The following is a 26341-nucleotide window of genomic DNA, read 5'->3' on the forward strand; positions in this document are numbered from 1 at the left end:
GGTCAGAATATGTCTTCAATGCAAATGGGTTAGGGGAAGATTGGGGGATAGACGTAAACATATGTTTTCTATTTTATTTTTTAAACATACCTATAAAAATAGTTAGGGACCCAGGTGGCACTGTGGTTAAACCACTGAGCCTAGGGCTTGCTGATCAGAAGGTCGGCGGTTCGAATCCCTGTGACGGGGTGAGCTCCCGTTGCTTGGTCCCAGCTCCTGCCAACCTAGCAGTTCGAAAGCACGTCAAAATGCAAGTAGATAAATAGGAACCGCTACAGCGGGAAGGTAAACGGCGTTTCCTGGCTGCTCTGGTTCACCAGAAGCAGCTTTGTCATGCTGGCCACATGACCTGGAAGCTATACGCCGGCTCCCTCGGCCAATAATGCGAGATGAGCGCGCAACCCCAGAGTTGGTCACGACTGGACCTAATGGTCAGGGGTCCCTTTACCTTTATCTATAAAAATAGTTAGCTGTTGATGCACCACTTGGTCTGTTCCAGCTCTATACAGTGGTACCTCGGGTTACAAACACCTCAGGTTACAAACAAACACTTCAGGTTACAAACTCCGCTAACCCGGAAGTAGTACCTCGGGTTACAAACTTTGCCCCAGGATGAGAATGGAAATTGCGCGGCGGTGGCAGCGGGAGGCCCCATTAGCGAAAGCGCGCCTCAGGTGAAGAACGGTTTCGGGTTAGGAACAGGCCTCCAGAACGAATTAAGTTCAATGATTCTAAGGAATAACTTTGAAATCAATAGTTACCTGTTCTCCTCAGGATGGGTTTTCTCCTCCAGACACACAGGTGCAATACCAGAATACTCTGGAATTTCCTCGGTGACTTTCAGGAATTTATCTCCATGTTCCTGATAAACAGAGGTTTATGGGCAAGGGCGTACCCACCATGCGGCAAGTTAGGGCAGCTGCCCTACTCTAGAAGCAGGGCTGGTGGGCAGAGGCGGAGCACAGCCCGGCGGAGCGCGAGTTCGCCATTCCCGCCGCACCGCGCCGCACCCTCCCTCCAGCTCCCCGGCGCGCCCTCAGGCAAGGCCAAGCGCGGCGGGGAACCAGGGAGCGCGGCGCGGTGGGCGGGAACGCCGAACTCGCGCTCCGCTGGGCTGGGCTCCGCCTCCGCCCACCAGCCCTGCTGCTAGGGAGGGGCACAGCCCGGCGGAGCGCGAGTTCGCCGTTCCCGCCCGCCGCGCTGCGCCCTCCCTCCAGCTCCCCGTCGCGCCCTCTGGCAAGGCCAAGAGCGGCGGGGAACCAGAGAGCGCGGCGCGGCGGGCAGGAACGCTGAACTCGCGCTCCGCTGGGCTGGGCTCCGCCTCCGCCCACCAGCCCTGCTGCTAGGGAGGGGCACAGCCCGGCGGAGCGCGAGTTCGCCGTTCCCGCCCGCCGCGCTGCGCCCTCCCTCCAGCTCCCCGTCGCGCCCTCTGGCAAGGCCAAGCGCGGCGGGGATCCAGAGAGCGCGGCGGGCGGGAACGCTGAACTCGCGCTCCGCTGGGCTGGGCTCCGCCTCCGCCCACCAGCCCTGCTTCTAGGGAGGGGCACAGCCCGGCGGAGCGCGAGTTCGCTGTTCCCGCCCACTTTGTGGCCCCTCCCCTTCCGTGCCTTGGCCCCTCCCCTTGCCCCCCCCTAGTTTTGATCCTGGGTACGCCCATGTTTATGGGACTGCAAGCAGGCCAGGCACTCATTTCGCACAGGAATTTGTAACCTTTTGAACTTTGCCACCTTCCCACGCCCTTCTCCTGTTTCCCTATACATACCTCTGTGACTGGAATGTTAGAAAAGACAGGATGTTAGAAAAGATAGGTTTTAGAGCCCATTCAGGCAGTTTTTCATATCATCATGCCTCACTGTCATTATTATTAGTATCAGTACCAGCAGTGCCCACAAGACTAAGATGCTGTCAGATAAGGAATTCCTTTGCTAACTTTCCCGTCTGGCTGCCATTCTAAGACTCAGAGTAACTGCATTTCGGCAGAGCTTATTATTATGCATTTTACAAGGAAACCTGGGAATTCCTGATCTTTTTTTTACTCCTCTCTCTTTCCCTCCCTCTCCTAAACATGGCTTTGGACTTGAACAAAGCCCCACATCTGGGTATGTTTAGCCTGGAGAAGAGAAGGTTAAGGGTTGATATGATAGCCATGTTCAAATATATGAAGGGATGTCATATGGAGGAGGGAGAAAGATTGTTTTCTGCTGCTCCAGAGAAGCGGACACGGAGCAATGGATTCAAACTTCAAGAAAGAAGATTCCACCTAAACATTAGGAAGAACTTCCTGACAGTAAGAGCTGTTCGGCAGTGGAATTTGCTACCAAGGAGTGTGGTGGAGTCTCCTTCTTTGGAGGTCTTTAAGCAGAGGCTTGACAGGCATATGTCAAGAATGCTTTGATGGTCTTTCCTGCTTGGCAGGGGGTTGGACTGGATGGCCCTTGTGGTGTCTTCCAACTCTATGATTCTATGATCTCCCCGGCCCTTTTGGGTTGCTGTTGGGTTGAGAATGAGATCATTGTTAGACAACAAAACAAACTGGAGGATGTGCAAGCTTACAGAGTTTAGCTAACATGCTGCCCACCCCCCTACCCCTCCAGATCCAGACCAATAAAAGTGCAAAAATAGCACAGATCTTTTCAGCATGGTCCTTCTGTGCCGGAATGGAGAGACAGCAGCAACCTTCAGCCCAGGCTTCCCCTTTCCCTACAGGCTTGTTTGTTCTCCCCCATCTCTCTAAATCCTCCACATTTCTCCTCTGTGTCTGAGTGCCTTCTCTGCAGATTGACCCTAGGAGCCAATTCTCAGTAGCTGATTCTCCTCTTTTCACTCTGTTTGACTCCAATCAGCACAAGAAGCATAAGCCTAAGAAGCTCCACTTCCATGCTGATCCTGGATGTGGGGACCAGGATGGAAACTGGCTGCTCTCTTCTGCGCACTAGATGCCTCCCACTTCCCTTCACTGGATTGCCAATTGTCTGTTGGCATGTTGAGGAGCATGTCAGTAGCTGCAATGCATGTACAGTGGTACCCTGACTTACGAAGACGATCCGTTCCACGGTGCTCTTCGTAAGTCGAGGTCTTCGGATGTCGAAGCACCCGGTCTGCACATGCGTGAAGCGCGATTTTGCGCTTCTGCGCATGCGTGGCCAGCGCATGCCGCTTCTGCGCAGCCGCGGAACGCATGCATGGCAACAAGACTTCCGGGTTTGCCGGCTTTCTAAGTTGAAACCTTCGGAAGTCGAGTCATTCGGATGTCAAGGTACCACTGTATCTTTTGTTGGCTCAAGAGGTGCATCTTAAATGTTGGAAGAGCTGCAAGGTTAATATTATATGAATGCACTTTGTATATGCACCCAGCAATGGAGTGGGGGGAAGCTCCTTGTTGTGGGGACACTTGGTCCCCACCTAGTAGGTCTCTTGCCTGGCGAATGTCACAAGCAGTGATGTTGTCACAGGAGTCTTCTTGGACTGAGCCTCGAGGGTTCTTTTTCCTGATTTGATCTTGGGTTTCTCTGTATCAGGAGCTTTTTTTTAACCCCCCCCCCCAAAAATCCAAAGCTGGGTTACAGATGTGCCAAACCAGTGATGGCAGCACTGGGAAAGAATGTGTTTCCACTTTCTGTGCCTATGGGAAAGGCATCCCCAAGAACCAATGGCATTGTGCTGGGGAAAGTAGCCAGGGATGCTCTTAATGACAAATGACTTGGCCTTTCTCCAGATCTTCCTGGCCCTGAGGAAGTCGAGGTGATGGCTTTACCAGGCCTGGGTCCCAGGGTGATGTGGAAGCCCAGCGCAAGCTCTCGGTGGCTCCAGCCTGAGGAGTATGTGGTGGAATGGAGAGAAGAGATCTCCAGCAACCCCGCCGGACAGTTGCTGAACTGGACACGGAGCCCCAGGGGCAACAGCAGTGCCCTGTTGAGAGGTGAGGAGTGTGGGAGAGCTCTAAGGGGGTGGGGGAGAGAAACTGAGAAACTCCCAAGCCAAAGTAAATGTGTTGTTAGTGGTGTGAAATGCCGTTAGCAGACTTTTTGTGATATAGATAGCAGTGTTGAGGGAAGCAGGCTTCCGGTTCCGGTCTGCCTTAATGGAGGCAGCTCCCATGACAGCAAGAGATTGTTGGCAAAGGAAAAACAAGGATATACCGGTAGTTAGCAGTGTTGGGGAAAACCCATCAGTTTTGGCACTGTAGGGGGGGGGGAGGCAGATTGGTCCTCTCTCCCCCCTGCCATAGTCCCAACAGAAATACTCTCCTCAGAGGATGCTCTTTGCTCTTCACTCATGGACCCAGGCAGAGCCTTCCCTTAAATTGCAAATAGCATCTTTTGGAGGTAAAATTTTTTTTGGGGGGGGGGTCACAACCATGGCTGGGAGATAGTTACTCTTCCATGTACTCCCACCCGGCCCCACAAGGTATCTCAGGTTTTTCCAAATTTGCTGTTCACCTGACCAAAAATACACAAGTCCTCTTTGGATGCGGACACAACTGCCCTCCTCTGGATACAGTCATACCTCATGTTATGTTCGCTGCAGGATACGTCCTTTCATGTTGCGAACGGGCTGAACCCGGAAGTCCCGGAATGGGTTACTTCCGGGCTCGGTGCGCGTGCATGCGCAGAAGCGCTAAATCACGCTTTGTGCATGCGCAGAAGCGCTGAATTACATCACGCGCCTGCGCAGGTGCGGTGCTTCAGGGCGCGGCCTTTTCAGGTTGCGAACGGGCCTCCGGAACGGATCCCGTTCGCAACCAGAGGTACCACTGTAATCAAGTGGGATGCATGGAGTGAAAAGAGACCAGCAACAAACCCCAGATAATGTCTGGCGCCACATGGTCTCTGCGCTTGGAGAAAGAGGCTTGCCCAGCTTGTACCTCCTCAGGTGGCCTGACGTTGCTTTTGTTCCCCATTCCTCAGGTGACTTCAGAGCAAAGGTGCCATACCTTGTCTGCGTCTATGCTGTGTATGCTCACGGGAGCAGCGCTTCGGTCCCTGTGCGAGCCTACTTCAAAGAAGGAGGTAATCTCGATGGGCAGAGGGAAAGTGGAGGTTGGCAGTGGGATGTGGAACAAGGTAGGAACTATCCCTCCTGGTGTATTGGCTTTCTTTTGGCAGGGAAGAGGAGTGGCTTTTAGCTTTCTGGTGTGAGATCCTCTCCCTGTAGTCTTGAAACAGCCATTGTGTTTCTGCTCACTCTTCATATGTGGACCTTGCTGTTGTTCCAGCTTGTAGAAAGGGGAGCTTGCTATTGACTTGGGTCTCCCTTAACCACGATCCCAGCTGTTTGTAAGAAGATTCCCTTCAAAAGTGTATGGAGCTGCTTAGTAATGTAATGCAGTGGTACCTCGGTTCATGAACACAATTGGTTCCGGAAGTCTGTTCATAAACTGAAGCGTTCATAAACTGAAGCGAACTTTCCCATTGAAAGTAATGGAAAGTGGATTAATCCGTTCCAGACGGGTCTGCGGAGTACTCAACCTGAAGCGTACTTAACCCAAAGCATGGGTGTAATTGGTTCCGGAAGTCTGTTCATAAACTGAAGCGTTCATAAACTGAAGCGAACTTTCCCATTGAAAGTAATGGAAAGTGAATTAATCCATTCCAGATGGGTCCGCGGCGTTCGTAAACTGAAAATTCGTAAACCGAGCTGTTCATAAACCGAGGTTCCACTATAATAATAATAATAATAATAATAATAATAATAATAATAATAATAAATACACCGCCTATCTGGGCAGCTCCCAACAGAATATTAAAAACACGATAAAACATCAAACATTAAAAACTTCTCTAAACAGGGCTGCCTTCAGATGTCTTCTAAAAGTCAGATAGTTGTTTATTTCCTTGACATCTGATAGGAGGGCGTTCCACAGGACGGCGCTACTACCGAGAAGGCCTTCTGCCTGGTTCCCTGTAACCTTGCTTCTCGCAGTGAGGGAACTGCCAGAAGGCCCTTGAAGCTGGACCTCATTGTCCAGGCTGAACCATGGGGGTGGAAATGCTTCTTCAGGTATACTCAAAATATAATAGTGTGAGATTTTAATCCCCCCCTTTAAAGCAACATAGGTCAAAAAATGAAAGCCTGTCTTCAAAAGATAAGATCAACCTTTTCTCTTTGCTGGTTTTAGCCTGTTATATACTGATTTATTTTATTATTCATTGTTAAGATTTGTTGGGAAGTGGATGTTCCCCAGATTTCCTGTGCATTGTGCAGAGGTTCACCCATAATACAGTGGTACCTCTGGTTATGAACTTAATTTGTTCCGGAGGTCCATTCTTAACCTGAAACTGTTCTTAACCTGAGGTACCACTTTAGCTCATGGGGCCTCCCGCTGCCGTTGCGCTGCTGCCGTGCAATTTCTGTTCTCATCCTGGGGCACAGTTCTTAATCCGAGGTACTACTTCTGGGTTAGTGGAGTTAACCTGAAGTGTTTGTAACCCGAGGTACCACTGTAAGGCACTTTCACTGCAGATCGATGCAGAATGGACTGTCTTCCATTTGCCTTCCTTACATCACCTGAAAATGAAACCACCCCTTGCACCACGATCTCCTGCCGTTCCCTTTAGCTGACAGGCCGTCCTCCTTCCTTCTCCTTTCTAGCACCAACAGCTGCTCCCCAGGCACTGCAGGAAAGAAGCATTTCACCTACGGCCTCTCTCATCTCCTGGGAGGAAATTCCACTGGGAGATCGCAATGGGCACATCACCCGCTACACGCTTTACCTGGGACATCCCACTTTACGGAACGCCAAGGCAAACAAGACCAGTGAGTGACACCTGAGACCAAGAGGCAATTCCCAGCTTTGCGGGGAGGAAGGGGCTGGGCCCAAGACCCTCTGAGTTGCCGACACGGAGGTCTTCCTTTTTTAAAAAAAAAAAAAAAACATTTTATTCCAATTTTCCAAATTCAACAAATTAACAAAACCAATCTTTTATACAAAATCTTATATTCACATCTTTTACCTTGCTCCGCCGAGCTATGACTTCCCCCCCTCCCTTCATGCGGGTTTCTTGTTAATTCCCTTTTTTGCAGTTCCTTTTTTAACATATTGGTCAATTCGTAAGGTTTATTTTAATCCTGCGAGAGTTTTTAATGATCTACAGTTTTTCTCCATATAGTCCACATATTTACTCCAGTCCTTTTGAAACCTTGTCTCCCCCTGGTCACGAATCTTGCATGTCAATCTAGCAAGTTCAGCATAGTCCATCATTTTTATCTGCCACTCCACAATTGTAGGTAATTCCTGTAATTTCCATTTTTGGGCTAACAAAGTCCTAGCCGCGGTTGTTGCATACATAAACAGTGTTTGATCTTCTTTTCTAATCTCTCCTCCTATTATTCCTAACAAAAATGCTTCTGGTTTTTTTGGGAAGGTATATCTAAACATCTTTTTCAATTCGTTATATAAACTTTCCCAAAATCTTTTAACTTTTTCGCATGTCCACCACATATGATAAAATTCACCATCTTTCTCTTTACATTTCCAGCAACTTTTATCACTCATTCTATACATTTTAGCTAATTTAACTGGAGTTAAATACCATCTGTACATCATCTTATATACATTTTCTTTCAAGGCAGTACATGCTGTAAATCTTAAAGTTTGATTCCATAATTTCAACCACGCATCATATTCAATATTATGCCCCAAATCTTTTGCCCATTTAATCATCACTTCTTTTGTCAACTCATCTTTTGTATACCACTCCAACAACAAATCATACATCTTTGCGACACGGAGGTCTTCCTTGCAGCTGCCTACATGGTTTTCATCTGGAATCTGCAACCCCTGGATCTCGGGGCTGAAAGATGCATTGAGTGGACCAAGGAAACCAAACCAGGTCCCACTACTGTGCAGCATGCAGTTTGCACCAGTCACAGCCTGCTATGCCAGTGTGACATCTGGCGCACATGCATTGGGGCTGGGCATGATTTATTCCATGTCTGCGCATGGGATTGACCTTGTGTGTAGCCATAGGGCTTTTACCATAGAAATACAAGGATGGAGTTACAGATGGGTGGAGTATAAATAATAAAATTATTATTAACTCAGTGGAGCATAAGGGTCATTATCTGCTTTCAGTTTCAGTTCAGTAAGGTGCTGTGGTCTAAACCACTGAGCCTCTTGGGCTTGCCGATTGGAAGGTCGGTGGTTTGAATCCCCACGGCGGGGTAAGCTCCCGTTGCTCTGTCCCAGCTCCTGCCAACCTAGCAGTTCGAAAGCACACCAGTGCAAGTAGATAAATAGGTACCGCTGTGGCGGGAAGGTAAATGGCTTTTCTGTGCGCTCTGGCTTCCGTCACGGTATTCCGTTGCACCGGAAGCGGTTTAGTCATGCTGGCCATATGACCCGGAAAGCTGTCTGCGGACAAACGCCGGCTCCCTCGGCCTGAAGCGAGATGAGCACCACACCTCATAGCCACCTTTGACTGGACTTAACTGTCCAGGGGTCCTTTAACTTTACCTTTAAACTTCCGTTCAGTAACAGTTCAGTACCAGAATTTCATGTCATGTTGGACTTCAGTTTCTTCTTAGCAGTCTGATGTCAATGTGGTCCCCATCTCTTCTCTCTCTCCCCCCCCCCCCCGCTTCCTGCCAACACACATTGAGATACTGGTGGAGTAAACTCTTGGGATGGTGGGTGCAGACTGCCCCACCCCCGCCTATGCTCAGATTATCCACCCCTTTCCTAGTTGCAGTTGGTGCTGCAGAGAGGAGCTACAGCCTCTCGGACCTGATGCCTGGGACTTCCTACCAGCTCTGCATGACGGGATCCACCTCAGCCGGGGAAGGTGTGCCCAGCCCGGTGCATCACTTCCGCACACCAGGTAGGAGAGACTTCTAGGACTTCTGTTGCTTGGACCAAGCGAGACCTACTTGGCATGTGCAAAGGATATGCAACAGCTCAGTAAACACAGCAGTCAGAGCCATCTTGAAATGCCTTGATAGGGAAATATCACACTTCGGGACAAGATCAGGCCTTGTCAGCAAGAGATCTTGGGGAAGCCCCAGTTTTTGCACAGACACAGCCATGGGAGAGTCTTCTGGTAGAGTCGGGGGCCAGCTAATGCCATGGGGCTGGGGCCATACCTGCCAAGTTGCTGTCAGAGAAATAAGGGACCGGGCCGGAAATAGCAGACCGGAAGTAGCGCTGCCGCCATTTTGGAACTGGGTGGAGCAGCATCAAAAGTCGCTTCTGAGCATGCTCCGCCCAGTTCCAAAATGGCCATCGCGCCAGAATAAACCGGGAAAAAACAAAAAAATCTGTTTTTTCAGCTAGGAACAGCTGGAAAAACGGGGATTTCCCAGGGAAAACGGGAGACTTGGCAGCTATGGCTGGGGCAGGTTTCCCCCATGGCTCAGTGCTCTCCAAGAGCAGCTTTCTTTTTACTTTGTTCCATTGGCCTGAATGGCAGCCATCTAGTCAGCATGCAAAAAAGTAAAGCAGTTCACACAGTTTGTTCTGGTTTGACTCTGAACAGTCTGTGCCCAGTGAGGTTCATCTCAGTTTTATCCCCATGATCTCCTGCAGATTCCCACTGGTGGACCTTCATGGCAGCCATCCTGTTTCTGGGATTCCTGCTTTTCCTCGCTTTCCTTGTGGTGCTGGTTAATTACAGATGGTGAGTAATAAAAGGCAGAGGTGTGGTGGAGAGGCAGGCTGGCCCGTGCCACATCCTGCCCAGCATCTGTGGCTACTTAGCTCCCCTCCCCATCTCCCCCTCATTTGCAGCCCCGTGTGAAAACTCTTGTTCACTGTCTCTCCTCTGCAGGGTCCTTGACTTCTGCCGTAAGATCCTGCCTCCATGGTGCTGGGAGAAGATTCCAGACCCAGGGCACAGTGGTGTTACCCAGAGGATTCATGAGCACAGCGCTGCCCCTGGCATGGTAGGAAGTCATTGGGTTGAAAAACAAAGTGTACTGTCTCTGTTTGTGTTGGGAGCAGATGGGAAGAATCTGGTTTCTGGAGAGAACTAGCCGTCCCAGTTGCCCCTTCCTCTTCACTTGCTGAGCGGACCCAATAAGAACTTGTGCCAGATTTTAAGGACTGATCAACCCATCTTCTAACAGATTGTAACCAATAATATATTTGAATAAATGTGCTTATCTGGAATGGTCCCCCCGGGGAGGTTCACCTGGCACCATTATATATATATTTTAGGTGCCAGGTTGAAAACGTGTTAGAAGACATCTGAAGGCTGCCCTGTATAGGGCAGTTTTAAATGTGTGATGTTTTACTGTGGTTTTACAATTTGCAGGAAGCTGCCCAGAGTGGCTGGGGCAACCAAGCCAGATAGGAGGCAAATAAATAATAATAATAATAATAATAATATTATTATTATTATTATTATTATTATTATTATTATTATTATTATTGATACCCTGCCCATCTGGCCGGGTTCCCCCAGCCACTCTGGACGGCTTCCAACAAAACATTAAAATACAGAAATCAAACATTAAAAGCTTCCTTAAACAGGGCTGCCTTGTGCCTTGAGATGCCTTCTAAAGGTCTGGTAATTGTTGTTTTCTTTGACCTCTGGTGGGAGGGCATTCCACAGGGTGGGTGCCACTACCAAGAAGGCCCTCTGCCTGGTTCCCTGTAACTTGGCTTCTTGTAGCGAGGGAACCGCCAGAAGACCCTTGGCGCTGGACCTCAGTGTCCGGGCAGAACGATGGGGGTGGAGACGCTCCTTCAGGTATTTATGGTTATTGCATTTGTTTTGCAGGATGCCCTAAGCCAATGCCTTGCCAAGTTCCCAGAAGAGATAGACATTGTTGAGATAAAGGAACCAGCCCCAGAGCAGACCATGCCCCTTGCCCCAGTGGAGATCTCTGGCTATGAGAAGCGATTCATGCCCACTTTGGAGGAGCTGGAGAGGCTGGCTTGAGAAGAGAAGAGAGGATGCTGTTGACCTTGGGAAGACCAATGGGAGAGTGGGGACCTGACGCTTTTTCCTACAGCCTCTGATCTCTGCCTGGACCAGGATAAGCAACCTACACTCTGCATTTGTTCTTTAGCCTTGGACGTACTGTAGGAAAACTGCACTGCCAAATTCTTTGGCTATCGGAGCATCTCATGGGCCATGGATCAAGGGGCAGAACTGTCGGTTACAGCGCCCCAGGTGCTCTAACCCAGGTGCTCTAACCAGGTGCTTGTGGCCCCCAAACAGCCACCGAGAGATCCCTGGGGAGGAAGAAGCACAATGAAGTTGTGGACCGAGCCTGGATCTTCCTCAAGGCTCCCTGGTGTTAAGCTGTTACTACTTGGCTCGGTCTTTCTGTCATCTCAGCTGTTTGATCTCCACCTGGATGCTGGAGCCATGGTGTTGGGGGGGGGGAGGGAGAGGGAGGTTGGTTCTTCCTTCCTTAAGCAGAGACATCGTTCATCTCATTGGGGGCCAGTAGCTCAGAAGCGCAAAGCAGGGGTGTAGGAAGGGGGCGGGGGGAGGCGGTCCGCCCCAGATGTAATCTGTGAGGAGGGTGACAAAAAGGCACACGGTGGGGGGGCTCACCCCGCTGCCCCCCTGTGTGGTAGATGCTCCCCCCCCCCCGGGTGCACAGCATGGCCGCCACTCCAGGTGCCCATGCAGCTAACTGGACAAGGCTTGCACTGGTTGGTTGAGAAGCTGATGGGTTGTTTAGGGAGAAGTCTTTGGGGCTGCCACAAATCATACTTCTTGGCTGTTGGGTGACCAGATGGTCCCCAACTCCTGCCTTTGGACCGAGGAGAGGGAAGGAGTTGGTCCTCCGGAATCCTTTCTGCTCCGCCTGGCAGGGTTGAGCTTCCTATAGGGACAGAGCCATAGCAAAGAGAGACAACAGATCCCCGGGAGGGGGCAAAAAAAGCCCTCGATTCCCAAACTTATTTTGCATCCAGAGGTGCGCGCTCTCCAGGACGCAGTGAGTGGATGTGGGCTGGGTCAGTACTTTAGATGTGGGTGAGAAAGAAAGACGAAGAGGAGGAGTTTCTTTTGTTTTGCCGGGGGAACAGAGGGTGCCAGCATGGAGCTAGTTACAGGTAGGTAGCCGTGTTGGTCTGACGTAGTCGAAACAAAAATAAAATAAAATCCTTCCAGTAGCACCTTAGAGACCAACTAAGTTTGTCATAGGTATGAGCTTTCGTGTGCATGCACACTTCTTCAGATACACTGAAGGAATATTTTTGATTCCTTCTTCAGATTCCTTCTTCAGATGCACAGAAGGAATACTTCTGTTTCAGTGTATCTGAGGAAGTGTGCATGCACACGAAAGCTCATACCAATGACAAACTTTGTTGGTCTCTAAGGTGCTGCTGGAAGGAATTTTTTTAATTTTATTTTTTGTTTTGCCAGCATGGAGTAAGGCAGTGAGAAGGGATTTGGGTAGGTGGGGAGGGAAATGGGAGAGCGGGGGCCTCGGCCTTCGTATTCCCAGCAACTCCATTGCGCCGGAGACAGGGCGCTCTTTCTGGTGCTGGGCAGGGTCTCCAAACCATGTGCAACCCAGCAAGCGGGGCACGTTTAGGGCAATGCTGCCTCTCTGCCTCTTTGGCTGTGAACCCATTTAAAGCACACACACACACACCCCAAGAATCCTGAGAGGTGTCTCTCCCAAGCCTACCCCGAGCCGTTGATGTGGGCGGACGGGACAAAAAAAATTCTGCGCCGGGTACCACCTGACCTTGCTACGCCTCTGACGCAAAGCACACACTTTTCGTGCAGAAGGTTCCCGATTCAGTCACCAGCATCTCTGGGCAGGACTGGGAACGCCCCATCTGAAACCCCAGAGAGGCACTGCAGATTATACTGAGCTAGTTGGGCCAGTGCTCTGACTCAGCATAAAACAGCTTCCTGTGTTGTCCTATCAGTGTATTCAGCTGCTTCTGGAAGCTGTTGCCCCAAGGCAGGAGAATGCCGAAATGCCAAAGAGGAAGAAATGCTGCTTTCTTCTGGGAAGGGCTATAAACAGCTGACCTTTGGGTGGGGCCTGGTTCCCCTGCCCGAGTGTAACTGTTACTTCTCACTTTTCGTTAGGGTTTTTAAAAAGCGTCTTGGTGGGTCGTTGTATTTTTAAGATTTGCTTTCTATATCATTGGTTTTTATTTTGTGTCTTGTAAGCTGCTTTTGAAGTTTCTCCTCTTGCATAGCAGCATGGACGTACATTTAAAAGGTGCCTTGTGCTTAAGGGGTTAGGAAACACACCTGAGAGGTGCTCCTTAGATGGATAAAGCAGAGGTGGAAATTGAATTGGGGTGGCCTCCCTATCCCTGCAATGGACAGGTGTATTTCACACTTGATGGGAAACACAGCTAGAACAACTTGCAGCCAAGATCACCTGGAAGATGTCTATGCAAGATGGTGTCGTTACCAAGAAAGGTATGAAGGAGGGGAAGCCTGCAGTTACACCCCGCCTGCTACATGTCACGTGGTGCCTTTATAAGACAGTCACATACTTTCTTGTAGCAACTTTTGACAGATCTGGTTCAGGTTTAAAAGGTGCAACAACTCCCCTTGCCCCCACCAGGGGGCAGGAAAGCTCAGGGTGCTCTGAATACTGACAAGTTACAGCTGCTTTATCAAGGTTTATTTTGGGGGGGCATGTTTTGTTTTGTTTTTAAAATAAAAATGTCTCCCTCTCTGCCCCCCAAGCCACTAGATTCCAGTTTCATTGCTTGTCTTGTGTATTCTGCAATGACCACCCCCCCTTTCCAGATTTGTGTGTAATTTCTCGCAGCCTTGCATGCCTCCGATTACAAATGGCAGCAATTTCCTTTGCACCCGTTGAAGGATTGATCAGAAGGGAATTGGCCCAGGTTCCCCAGTGCAGGCAGAGTCGGGGGTGCAGCCTCTGGCACTTCTAGAGCCTACCTTTGGGCAGCTGCATAAAGTCCCCTCTCCCCTTGAGAGCAGCTCCCCTCCCTTCCCCCCTCCCCCTTGTAGAAAGTTCTGTGGATATAAAAGAGGCAGCTTCTTTCTGTTCAAGAGGTGGGTCTTATCTGAGCATCCCTTAGTTATGTGTGGGACAGATGCTTCTGTACAGCCACTTGCTGCTAACCTGCACGGTCAAGGCAGCTTATAACCCATTGAGCGCAGTTGTATATGGTTGTGTTTCCTACCTACAACTTTTAGTGTGCGGATTTTTTGTATCTGGCACACATTTCTCCCTTTTGAGGTCTGTTTCCCTACGACCCATGTAGAATTAAACATCTTCACCCCCCTGCCAAAAAAGCCACTATCCTTCACTTGCCTTGGGACTGATTCAGGCCATAGGCTTTTGCTGTGTGTTTGTACCACAGTTTGCAGTGGTAAATATGACGGTGCTTGAAGCAGAGAGGGATGCTCAGCTCTCCCCTGGCTGTTGTGTGTTTACAGTCAAATCTCTCTTTCACGCTTTTATACACCAGCTGCTTAAAATATGCCTTGCATTAAAGCTGAAGGAAAACTTCAGAATTAAGTTATAGTGGAATTTACCCTGATCCTTTCCTGGCTGTGCTCGGAAGGTCTCTACCCCACAGCCATCAGTTTTACGGCTATTTCATAATTTTTATGGCTATTTCATAATCATGGATGCCACTCAAAGAACCTCTGGTATTGTAATGGGTGGGGATGCCATTTGTGCCTGATATCCCAACACCAGCACAACATCATTTTCAAACTATAATTCCCAGAATGCCTTTGCAGTTGCCATAATGCCTGGCTTGCCCCGTATGTCCTGAGGTGACCATTTGACCAGCTATCAATCAGATGTATTCCAGCAGCCTCAACACTTGGGAAGATGATCCACTTTGAAGACATAACCCAACCCCAGAGTCGGCTCTATGGCCAGGCTGGGTGGCGCAGGATGCCACGCAGCTGCTCCCGCCCTCCGCTCCGCCGCGGAGCACTAAGCGCTGCACGCTAAGCCTGCCCGCCCGTCGCGCCCTCAGCGGCCGCGCTGTGCGCTGAGCCCGCCCGCCCGTTGCGCTGGAAAACGGGGCGGCGGGGGACGGCGGAGGGATCCGCCGCACCACGGCGCCAGGGCGCCAAAGGTGCTTAAGACGGCCCTGCCCAACCCACACCCCCAGCCCAGTGAAAGGACTCTCCCTTTAGTGCTGCCATCTGTAAGAGCTCGGGCAAAAAGTCACTCCTTGCCTGCACACTTGTAATGGTTTATGGAGAGGGTGGTAGAAAGCAAAATTATTAGCAATAAAATATTGACAGTTGTGTTCCTTTGGAATGTGGTGTTCCAAGCAATGGCTTTCATACGGTAGTGTTTCACAGTAGGGCAGTAAGAAGAAGGGGGTGGTATGGGATTGGGAACCACGGTTCTCCTCTAGTAGACAAATGACACTTCTCCTTTCTCAACTGCCCATGAGAAAACAGCCCGGCTCAATCCTTTGGTTGAAATAAAATCATGCTGCTTGCTTCCTGGGGCTGGCAAGGCCATTGAGCTCTCTGCTTCACTGGGCACTGAACAAAGGCCTCACCCGATCAACTGAAATCTGGCCTCATACTAGGGCTGCCTTTGGTGCCAGCACAAAGACAGGCACATTGCATGAAATCTGCATGGCATGGCAAATACGTCCAGGAGTAGAAACCTAAGCCCGGATAAGGCAACAGGAAAACCCACTAGAACAGGGGTCAGCAAACTTTTTCAGCAGGGGGTCCACTGTCCCTCAGACCTTGTGGGGGGCCGGACTATATTTTGGAAACAAATATGAACGAATTCCTATGCCCCACAAATAACCCAGAGATGCATTTTAAATAAAAGGACACATTCTACTCAGGTGAAAACATGCTGATTCCCGGACTGTCCGTGGGCCGGATATAGAAGGCGATTGGGCCACATCCGGCCCCCGGGCCTTAGTTTGGGGACCCCTGCACTAGAAGAACTCTGGGTGCTCTGATCCTTGCACTGAATCCCCCCCCCCCATTCTACAACAGAAGCTGGGTGCTCTTGAGACCAAGGTGAGTGGCCCAGGAGTGGACCCAGCTGGCAGCTCACTGGCCTGGCTGTGGGTGTCAGGAATGGGCTTGCTCACCTGCATGCCTCTCTTAGTAGATCAGTAGATCAGAAGCACTTCCTTTGGGGTTGGGGGGCTTGCATAGGCACCATCTCCTGTTGGCACACCTGCCCCAAAGCTTTGCCCCACCACAGCTGCCCTTCCTACAGGTGCTGCTTAACACGGAAACGCCAAGCCTTCGCCATGAGTCTGTGGCCCAACATCACCTTGGCAGTTGTTCCTCGACTCTTAGATATGGAAGGAAGCTTGGGGGGTCATCTAGTCCAATCCTCAGCACAAAACAAGGATCTTGCAAATACGGCCTCCCCAAATGGGCATAGCTGGGGCCCATATAAAGTAAATAAATAAAAATACTTACTAACAGACCAATTGCATGTCAGATAATTCAGTTCTGTGTCCCCCCTAACATAATGCCTGCGCCCCCGAAATAAATCCTGGCTACACCCCTGCCAGCATCTGCTGAAATGCCTCTGGCAAACCAGAGCTTCTTGCAGCCAAACCAACCATTTCACCTGCCTCTCGCCTCTCAGTATGCAAGTATGTAGGGAGCTGGAAGTGGGGCTAGCTGGGAAGGCCTTTAGGGCAGAAGTCAAGGGCTTCACTTGGTAGAAAGAGCAGGAACATCATGATGGAAGCCAGACCCGGGTGGCGCTGTGGTCTAAACCACTGAGCCTCTTGGGCTTGCCAATTGGAAGGTCAGCGGTTCAAATCCCTGCGACGGGGTGAGCTCCCATTCCTCTGCCCAGCTCCTGCCAACCTAGCAGTTCGAAAGCACGCCAGTGAAAGTACAGTCATACCTCGGTTTAAGTATGCCTCGGTTTGAGTATTTTCAGTTTAGGTACTCCGTGGAACTGTCTAGAATGGATTAATCCACTTTCCATTACAGTGGTGCCTCGCTTAACGAATGCCCTGCTTAACGAAATTTCCGCTTAATGAAAGGTTTTTTCTAGTGGAGGTTGCCTCGCTAGACGAATGCGTTTTACGAAAAATTCATCTAGCGAATCACGGTTTCCCATAGGAATGCATTGAAATTCAATTAATGCGTTCCTATGGGCAAAAAAAAAAATCAAAAAAATTCAATGCATTCCTATGGGATTCGCTAGACGAATTTTTCGTTATAAGAAAAGACCTGTGGAACGAATTAAATTCGTCTAGCGAGGCAAGTTCGCTTCAGGTTAAGTACGCTTCAGGTTAACTACAGACTTCCGGAACCAATTGTGTTTGTAAACCGAGGTACCACTGTGGATAAATAGGAACTGTTGCGGCAGGGAGGTAAACAGTGTCTCCGTGTGCTCTGGTTTCCGTCACCGTGTCCCGTTGCGCCAGAAGCAGTTTAGTCTTGCTGGCCACATGACCCAGAAAGCTGTCTGTGGACAAACATCGGCTCCCTCAGCCTGAAAGCGAGATGAGCGCTGCAACCGCATAGTCGCCTTTGACTGGACTTAACCGTCCAGGGATCCTTTACCTTTACCTATTTAGGATAACCCCATACTGGAAAACAGGACCCCCAATTGCCCGCCTGCGTTCCCTGCCCTGACATCTGGATCATGCTGTTCCTCTAGCTGTGGTTGTTAGTAAAAAAGATGCTGGTAGCTGGAACATCCCTGAGGAGCACCTCTTTGCCAGCTCCGGAGCACAAGACCCATTTCCTCCCCCCAAGCACAGCCAGAGGTCCCGCTTGTCATTGTATCTGCCTTTAATTGAGACTCTTCCAGTACTGCCCAGGAACTGACCATGTAAAAGGCTCTTACTGACTTTGGCGGTGGCCCTAACAGAAGTTACATAATTCGAATTAAAAACAAAGTGCATAGAATAAACAGTCATGGGAAGGGTGTGGGTGGTTGTGAGGAGGAGGGCTGGGGGGTCCCTGTACCCTGGCTAGAGCAGTGTTTCTCAACCAGTGTGCCTCCAGATGTTTTGGGACTACAACTCCCATCATCCCTCGCTAGCAAGACCAGTGGTCAGGAATGATGGGAGTTGTAGTCCCAAAACATCTGGAGGCACACTGGTTGAGAAACACTGGGCTAGAGCACGGACCCAGTGGCTGTGATAGGAATTGGGGTGGGGTGGGGGGGTCACAGTTAGGAAAGGTCTCTCAGTCTGTCCTTGTGAGGGAGAGCATTGAGTCTGCACCACGTGAGATCTTAGCTGGGAGGCCACATCCAAGCCGAGAGGGTTCCAGCAGCTCCTTGTCCGGAGTCTCTCTGTATCGCCAGCTCCTGCTGTCCCAGAGTCCTCTTGTGCCCAAAGTGTCACAGTGCTGAGTATTTGCTGCAAAGTCCACCGTGGCACAGCTGGGGCACCTCAGCCTACGTGCAGAAGGCAGTACGAAGCGAAGGAGGTATTGCTCAGTGTCCCTGGAATGTGCCCAGACTGATTTTGGAGAGTAACGCCAAGCCGGCAAGAGGGATTCAGGCACATGCGGAGAGTGGAGGTGTCAAGAGTTCTGCATGCATGGGTGTAGCTCTCGGTATCCAGCCCAATGCGAGTAATGTACAAGCATGTGGAAGCATATGTCTTTTCTTACTGGCGCATGAAACTGTGGGGCGTGAACTGAGGCGCTGCAGGCCAACATGCAAGCGGATATGTGACTGTATGTGCCTGTGTAGGCATGTTAACAACACCTGCGCATGGATATGTGCATTCCAACGACGCAAATTTACACAAATGCACACCAAAATGTGTGTGTGTGTGTGTTTATGCGCACGTGTGTGTGTCTGGGGGAGAATGCATACACAGGAAACAGGTGGGGGGAACATGTTGGTGGAGTCTATGCGTTAGTGCATGGCGATGCAGAGTCAGCAATGTGGACCCATGTTGCTAGTGTGCAGAGTGTACCTGCTGCTATTGTGTGGGTGGGTGTCCATGCATTAGTTCCTACGTGTGACTATGTCATGTAGAGACACACTTGGAGCCTCCCAAACAGCATCAGATTTCTCTCTGTCCTGTTCACCCACTCCAGGGGAACATGGAGAGATGATAAACATGGAGAGGCAAATCCACTATTTGAACAAGTCCTCTGTTGGAAACCCTCTAAGGGCTCATCTCCACAACCAGCATCCGTCGTCTCCTCCCAGGGAGTGTGTGTGTTTGTGTGTGTACATGAGAGAGAGAGAGAGAGAGAGAGAGAGAGAGAGAGAGAGAGAGAGAGAGAGAGAGAGAGACCTACAGTAGACTACTGGCAGGGCATGTTACCAACTTCAGAGCCTGCCATTGGGACCAGATCAACAACTCCTGTTCCTGTGGAGAGCATCCTAGCCAAGCTCACATGACCGAGCAGCACTGGCACGACTTCTGCTTGCGCCTGCTCTGCCCCTGCTCTGGGTCTTCCCCTTGCCGGGGTGCCGTGGGTTGGAGCTGGCATGAGGAGGCAGTGTTGGCAGAGGTGGTGGTGTAGGTTGGGGCCTCCTGGTTTGTGGCTGCCTGGAGTTTTAAGATCCCCATCTTGGGCTGTAAGCCTCCCACAGAAATGTCCAGCGCATCTGCCGAGGCCTCCTGCAGCAGAGGTTGCTGTTCAGCGTGGAGACTTTCCTTAGCCTCTTCTGCTGCTGAGGCCAGGCTGCCATCTCTACCTTCTTTCAGCTCCCGGTTTCCCACTGATACAGTCTTGTCCAGGAGAGGCTGGCCAGCGTCCTGGCTGGACGAGAGCAAAGCATCTGGAGCCGTTGGGTTAGGGGATGGGGCTTGGCCTGGCAGCAGGGGCACTTCTTCCAGCTTTTCTGGAAGAGACTTTTCAGGCTCCTGAAGGGAAGTTGCCTGGCCCTGCGGAGAGATTGGCACCTGCTCCGTTAGCATAGGTTGAGCTTGGCCCTGAGGTGACCCTTTAGCTTCAAGGAGACGAGGTGAGGTCTGGCTTGGCAGGGATGCCTGCATCTGGTCTGTAAGGGACCCTCCCATCTCTTGCAGAGAAGAAGGGGCTGCACCCTCCAGAAATGTTGGGTCCTGGTCCAGAAGAGCTTGTGGGATCGGGTCTGGTCCAGATGCTGGAGACTCCCCTGGAAGTAAATGCTTACCTTCATCCACAGGGAATGGGATCTGGCCTGGAAGAATGATGTCTTCCTCTGGCAGAGAAGGGATCCGGGCCTCTGGAGCCGTTGGCATTTGATCCTGCAGAATGACTGGAATCTCTTCCAAGGGCAATCCCTCTGCTTCTTGAAGGGAATTTATTTGATCAGGCAGAGAAGTGAGCTGATTAGACAAGGAGGGGATTATGTCTGGAAAGGATCCTTTAGCTTCCACCCCGGAAAGTTCCTGGCCCTGTGATGTTGTCGACCTCTGAAGCGATTTCTCTATTTCGTTCAAAGAGGAAGGGATCTGCCCTGGCAGAGATGTGAACTGGTCGAGCGGAGGTGACAGGACCTGATCTGGCAGAGCAGCAGCACTCTGTTCTTGTCGAGATGTTGGGATCTGGTCCAGAGGTTTCCCATTAGCTTCATGTAGAGGCAATGGGATCTGGTCCTGCAGAGAAGTGAACTCACCCTGAAAAGAGGATGGGTTATCTTTTGGAGAAGAGGAAAGATCGTCCTGCAGAGATGGTGGGGTTGGATCTAAAAGGGACTCTTGCTGTGCGGATGGAAGCAGTTCTTTCTTTTCTTGCAAAGGAGCAGACTGGTCCGAAAGAGTGGACAGGCTCTGATTTGGTAACAAAGGCTCTAGGCATGAACCCTCCATTTCCTGAAAAGAAGATGGAATCTGGTCTTGCAGGGGAGGAGGAATCTGCTCCTGAAGTGTCCCTGGAACCTGGTCTGGCAGAGGTGATGATGACAACATGACTTCATCTAGAAGTGGCATCTTGCCTTCTTCCGGATCAGGGATCTGGTCCAGCAGAGGTAGCTTAGGGCTGGTCCAGCCATGACCCCAGACTCTCTCCGCTTAGATTTCCCTGTCCCCCCATCACTGGCTCCGCATGGCCAACTGCTAGGCCTCGAGCAGGCTCCACCTCCTTGGCCCCCTGTTCTGGTAACTCCTTCTGCCCAGCTCCCATCCGTTCTGCTTCCTTGGCCAGGGAGCCCATCTCCAGCTCTGCCTCTGCCCGCCACTTGGGAGAATCAAGGCAGCTATTCTCACCCTGTGGCGCCTTAGAGGGACTCTGATGATATTCCCAAGAAGTGGGGGACTCTCCCTCTGGACCATCATGGCTGCCCAGTTCACTGTCCACCCGGCTTTCTGTAGCTCCGGGGGCCTTCACTGAACTCGAGGCACTGCAAAGGTGGTTTGGCTTGCTCCCTTCTTCACCCTCATTCCCCAAATCAGGGTGGCCCTCCAAGTCTTCCTCCTTCCCAATGGAGCTCTGCTTCTGCCCAACAGCATCCATACTGCCCACTTCCTGGCCCAAGTGGTCTCGGATGACCATCTCCTCCACTGCCAGCTTTCTTGGGCAGTTGGGAGAGGCTTCACTGAGGCCCAAGCTCTGGCAGGCCAGTTTAATGTCCGGAGCAGCTTCGGCACTTCTTTGTGGGGGCTGGATGCCTCCACATTCTTCAGTTATAGGGCTCACATCGACTTCTGCCTTCTCAGGACTGCATTCACTGCCAAACACACCTTTGGAGGAAAAAGCAACAACATTAGGTCCTCAGGTCCTCTGATTTCCCAGAAACACAAAGTATAATATTTTCAATAAAATAAACTACAGCTCCCATCAACCCTAGCCAGCATGACCAACGGTCAAGGAGGAGGAAGAGTTGTAGACTGGAGGGCCAAAGGTTAGCGACCCCCCCATAAGACACAGTTACTTATATAAAGAGGTGTTGTGCCGAGTCCATTGTCCAGAGTCTAAATTGACCAAACCAGAGACGAACTTTGAAAGGGGTAGACAAACAAGGACACACACACTTTGCATAATTCACTCTGCTTTTGCCAGTCATGGGGCGAGACAAGAGACTATGAAGTGATCGATACAGACCTCTGTTGTGATTCCATGGAGAGGTCCCACCCACCCACCCACACTTCAAACCTTAACATTTGCGTCCCCAAACCTGCTTTTAAAGGAAAACTGTGGTTTTCAGGATTTCAGCCAAATGCTCTGCTACTCAATACCAAAGTCCATGTTTGCAGAAATTTGCTTCACCCCATGCTCCGCTGGAATGCAAATGCTTGAGTCAAAGGGTTTGCCTCTGGTCCTCCTGGCCTAATCCCTCAACCCTTGCGATGCAAAATCTCAGCCCCAGGGGCCAAACATGTCCCCCTGGCCAACCCCCCCTGGCCCTGGGGACTCTTCTCAAGCCACATATCCGCCCCCCCAGCCACACCCAGGATGGATTTTCCTTTGCAGGCTCCTGGAGCATTTTTGTCCAGCAGGAAGATGTCCCCTCACTCAGATAATGCCTCTTCCTGGCTGCATGGAGGGCAGAAAGGAATGTTTGAGCATGTGTGGCAACTCATCACACCAAGGCAAACTTCACATGAGTTAGTTACAGGTAGGTAGCCCTGTTGGTCTGAGTCGAAGCAAAATAAAAAAAATCCTTCAGTAGCACCTTAAAGACCAACTAAGTTTTTATTTTGGTATGAGCTTTCGTGTGCATGCACACTTCATCAGATACACTGAAACAGAAGTCAGACTCTTATGTATATACAGAGGGTGGGTGGGGTGGGTGGGAATGGGTGATGGGCTGATGGGAGTGGTAAACCTGTAGATGGCTGTTAACGACTGCTGATGACTGCAATTGGTCCTGCGGGGAAAAAGCAAGGGCTGAGGCGCTAAAGAAAGCTTGATAATGCATAATGAGATAAGAATCCTATGTCTTTGTTCATCCCAGGTGGCTCCATGGTTTTAAGCTTGGTAATGAGTTCTCATTATGCATTATCAAGCTTTCTTTAGCGCCTCAAGTGTATCTGAAGAAGTGTGCATGCACACGAAAGCTCATACCAAAATAAAAACTTAGTTGGTCTTTAAGGTGCTACTGAAGAAAATTTTGTATTTTGCTTCACATGAGTTACTTGGCCCACGTTTGCCTCTGGCCCTGCCCACCCATGGCATTTGGCTCCTGAGAGGTTGCACAGGATGGAAGATGGCCCTCAGGCTGAAAGAAAGCTCTCTCCCCCCCGCCTCACTCAAGGGCAGGCCTTGCCAGTCTCCAGCACCCACCTCCTCCCGGCATGTCTCCATTCTGCAGCTTCTCTTGGGCTGTTGCTTGCAGAGACCTCTTGGGTGGAACAGGAGCCAACTCGAGTCTGGACTCAGGGTTACTTCTCTCTGCAAGGAATTCATGGTCACATTCAGATGAAGTTATCAAGTCCTCTGAGAGGTGTGTGTGAAGCTTGTGAGTCATAGGTCAGAGGGCAAAGCCTGGTGGGGGTAAGAGACAGCAGCACCTGTATCTCTCTGTCTGGCAGTTCACCTGGACCCTTGTGGATAATGGGGACAGAGGTAATAGGTGCTATCTATCTATCTATCTATCTATCTATCATCTATCTATCTATCTATCTATCTATCTATCTATCTATCTATCTATCTATCTATCATCTATGGTGGTACATAAATATTTTAACAAACAAACAAACAAACGGCAAGAACCACCAAGCAGATAACTAACCCTTCTTCTTGGTTCTTGTGTGTCACCCTGAGATTTTTAGCTCTTCCTCCGAAGGTAAAGGTAAATGGACCCCTGATCATTAGGTGCAGTCATGACCGACTCTGGGGTTGCGCGCTCATCTCGCGTTATTGGCCGAGGGAGCCGGCGTACAGCTTCCAGGTCATGTGGCCAGCATGACAAAGCCGCTTCTGGCGAACCAGAGCAGCACACGGAAACGCCGTTTACCTTCCCGCCGGAGCGGATCTACTTGCACTTTGATGTGCTTTCGAACTGCTAGGCAGGCAGGAGCTGGGACCGAGCAATGGGAGCTCGCCCCGTCACAGGGATTCGAACTGCCGAACTTCTGATCAGCAAACCCTAGGCTTTGTGGTTTAACCCACAGCGCCACCCGCATCCCTTTCTCCGAAGGAGGCCATCAAAACCCTGAAAGATCAAGCCAGGCCCTGAGACCAAGCAGACCAGTGTTCAGACAAGCTAAAGTAGTGCTATTAAGTAGTATCAGGGTGGCCTAAAGATGCACCGAAACAGGCAGTGCACCAGGGATGCCAAACTGGTGGTCCTCTAGGTGTTGCTGGACTCCAGCTCCCATATTTCCCTGACCACCAGCCATGCTGAAGTGGAAGAATATCTGTAGGCAGGGCTTTTTATGTATCACCTCTACAGAGTACCAGCATCTCTCTCTTATTTGCTGAGCACTGGCATTTATTTTATTTTATTTTCAAAAAAGCACTGTTGGTAGAGCACCAGGTTCACCATTCTGACCCCAGCACTTTCCTACCGGTCCATATCTTCCATTCTCAGTCTTAGTCTTAAAATTTTTACCTTACTGGCCCTTCATCTAAAGATCTCAGAGTGGTTCACAAGATAAAAATAAATAGCACAAAATGAATAGTTAAAACAAAAACAAAACAATAGCCCCATAACACAACACACACAACACTTTTTATAACACTGTAGAATATTAATCGGCCTGGTTGAAGAGGGATGTTTTTGCTTGGCATCTAAAGATATGAAGGCACCAGATGAACCTCCCAGGGGAGAGCATTCCACAAACGGGGAGCCACTGCAGAAAAGGCCTCAGAGGACGATCACAGGGTCTGCGTCAGTTTATATGAAGAGAGGCGGTCCTTGAGGTAGTGAGGTATGAGAACAAGCTCCCATTTCCTGGGCCAGGAAACTCTAAGGAGCACACACAGCCAACTCAATGCAGCCCATCTTCTGCTCTGAAAAGGGTGACTCACCAGGGGTTCAAGATATATGATGAGTTTTAGAACTCCCTGAATGGAGGTTCTAAAAGCCAGGGCAAAGGCAAAGCTCCAGGCCACAATGCAATGACTGGTGGCTGGTTTGGGGCTTGGTGAGTCACACTATGCAGGCTGGGAAGAATATGAAGAATTTGAAAAAGGGTTCTAGTTTCACCAGCAGGTGGCGGGAAAGAGGTGAGAGTGGGTAGAGGGGGATGGGTGAAGAGAGGTGTAAGTTAGTGTGATGCAGCAGCTAAAAAAGCCAATGCAATTCTGGGCTGCATCAATAGGAGTATAGCATCTAGATCAAGGGAAGTAATAGCACCACTGTATTCTGCTCTGGTCAGACCTCACCTGGAGTACTGTGTCCAGTTCTGGGCACCACAGTTCAAGAAGGATACTGACAAGCTGGAACGTGTCCAGAAGAGGGCAACCAAAATGGTCAAAGGCCTGGAAACGATGCCTTATGAGGAACGGCTTAGGGAGCTGGGTATGTTTAGCCTGGAGAAGAGAAGGTTAAGGGGCGATATGATAGCCATGTTCAAATATATGAAAGGATGTCACATGGAGGAGGGAGAAAGATTGTTTTCTGCTACTACAGAGAAGCGGACACGGAGCAATGGATTCAAACTTCAAGAAAGAAGATTCCACCTAAACATTAGGAAGAACTTCCTGACAGTAAGAGCTGTTCGGCAGTGGAATTTGCTACCAAGGAGTGTGGTGGAGTCTCCTTCTTTGGAGGTCTTTAAGCAGAGGCTTGACAGGCATATGTCAAGAATGCTTTGATGGTGTTTCCTGCTTGGCAGGGGGTTGGACTGGATGGCCCTTGTGGTCTCTTCCAACTCTATGATTCTATGATTCTACCTGGGTAATGGTAGGGAAAGGTGGGGTACATTCTGGGACGAGTAGAGGGATGGCTAAAGGTGGGCTAGAGGTTGTCCAAATGACAAGGCTTCCAGAGTTGAGATTACAGAAGGTAAAGAAGAAACATAAGCTTGGAACAGGCTGGAGCACGTCCCAGGGCTGTTTCTTTATCTGAATGCCCTACAAGGCTGTACCAACAATCTAGAATGGATAAAGAAACAATACACACACAGAGACACACAGAGACATGGATCAGGACTGTGCTCATTCCAAGTGACTCCGTCCTCTGAGCCTGCCCTTTTAACACAAATAGCTGGCTGGAGATCAGATTTCAGTCCGGCAGGTTGTGGATCTTTCAACACACATCCGGGAAAGTAAATTGCAGAATACACTTGGGGAATAAGGGGCCCACCTTCAGCCTTATTATGTTCGCCAACTGGGCTGCAGAAAACAAGACAGGATGAAGTGGAAAGCTGTCGCTTAAAGCAGAGTGGGATGTGAATTCATAGGTCCTGGATGGGACTGAACCATGCAATTGACCTGCATAGTTCAGAAGATTGCAACTGACAGTTGTGAGATTCCCATTCATTCCAATGAAGCTTTTGCAGAAGAACCGCCAGGCAAATTGCACCCACTGTGATGGAGGTATCCCGGCAAAGAGAGAATGACTCACCTTCTGGAGGAGAGGAAGAGGTCCCATCAACCTGAAAGCAAAAGAAAGGAACTTC

General features: G+C 50.2%; 2 protein-coding genes across 2 annotated transcripts in view; one reads left to right on the plus strand and one right to left on the minus strand.

Annotated features, from left to right (window-relative positions):
- Positions 1–11774, plus strand: part of IL27RA (interleukin 27 receptor subunit alpha) — a 31034-nt gene extending 19260 nt beyond the window's left edge. Inside the window, exons 9-15 of the mRNA XM_035097250.3 lie at positions 3716–3919; positions 4908–5009; positions 6592–6756; positions 8685–8819; positions 9524–9614; positions 9765–9879; positions 10719–11774. Coding sequence (XP_034953141.3) covers positions 3716–3919; positions 4908–5009; positions 6592–6756; positions 8685–8819; positions 9524–9614; positions 9765–9879; positions 10719–10880 — 974 coding nt within the window. The 3' untranslated portion in view covers positions 10881–11774. The remainder of the gene's footprint in view (positions 1–3715; positions 3920–4907; positions 5010–6591; positions 6757–8684; positions 8820–9523; positions 9615–9764; positions 9880–10718) is intronic.
- A 5877-nt stretch (positions 11775–17651) lies between these two features.
- The window catches only part of PALM3 (paralemmin 3), a 38066-nt gene continuing 29376 nt past the window's right edge, over positions 17652–26341 (minus strand). Inside the window, 4 exon segments of the mRNA XM_035141139.3 lie at positions 17652–20815; positions 20817–21514; positions 23058–23165; positions 26287–26317. Coding sequence (XP_034997030.3) covers positions 19238–20815; positions 20817–21514; positions 23058–23165; positions 26287–26317 — 2415 coding nt within the window. The 3' untranslated portion in view covers positions 17652–19237.

Source organism: Zootoca vivipara, chromosome 15 (genome assembly GCF_965207765.1).
Source record: "Zootoca vivipara chromosome 15, rZooViv2.hap1.1, whole genome shotgun sequence".
NCBI lineage: Eukaryota > Metazoa > Chordata > Lepidosauria > Squamata > Lacertidae > Zootoca > Zootoca vivipara.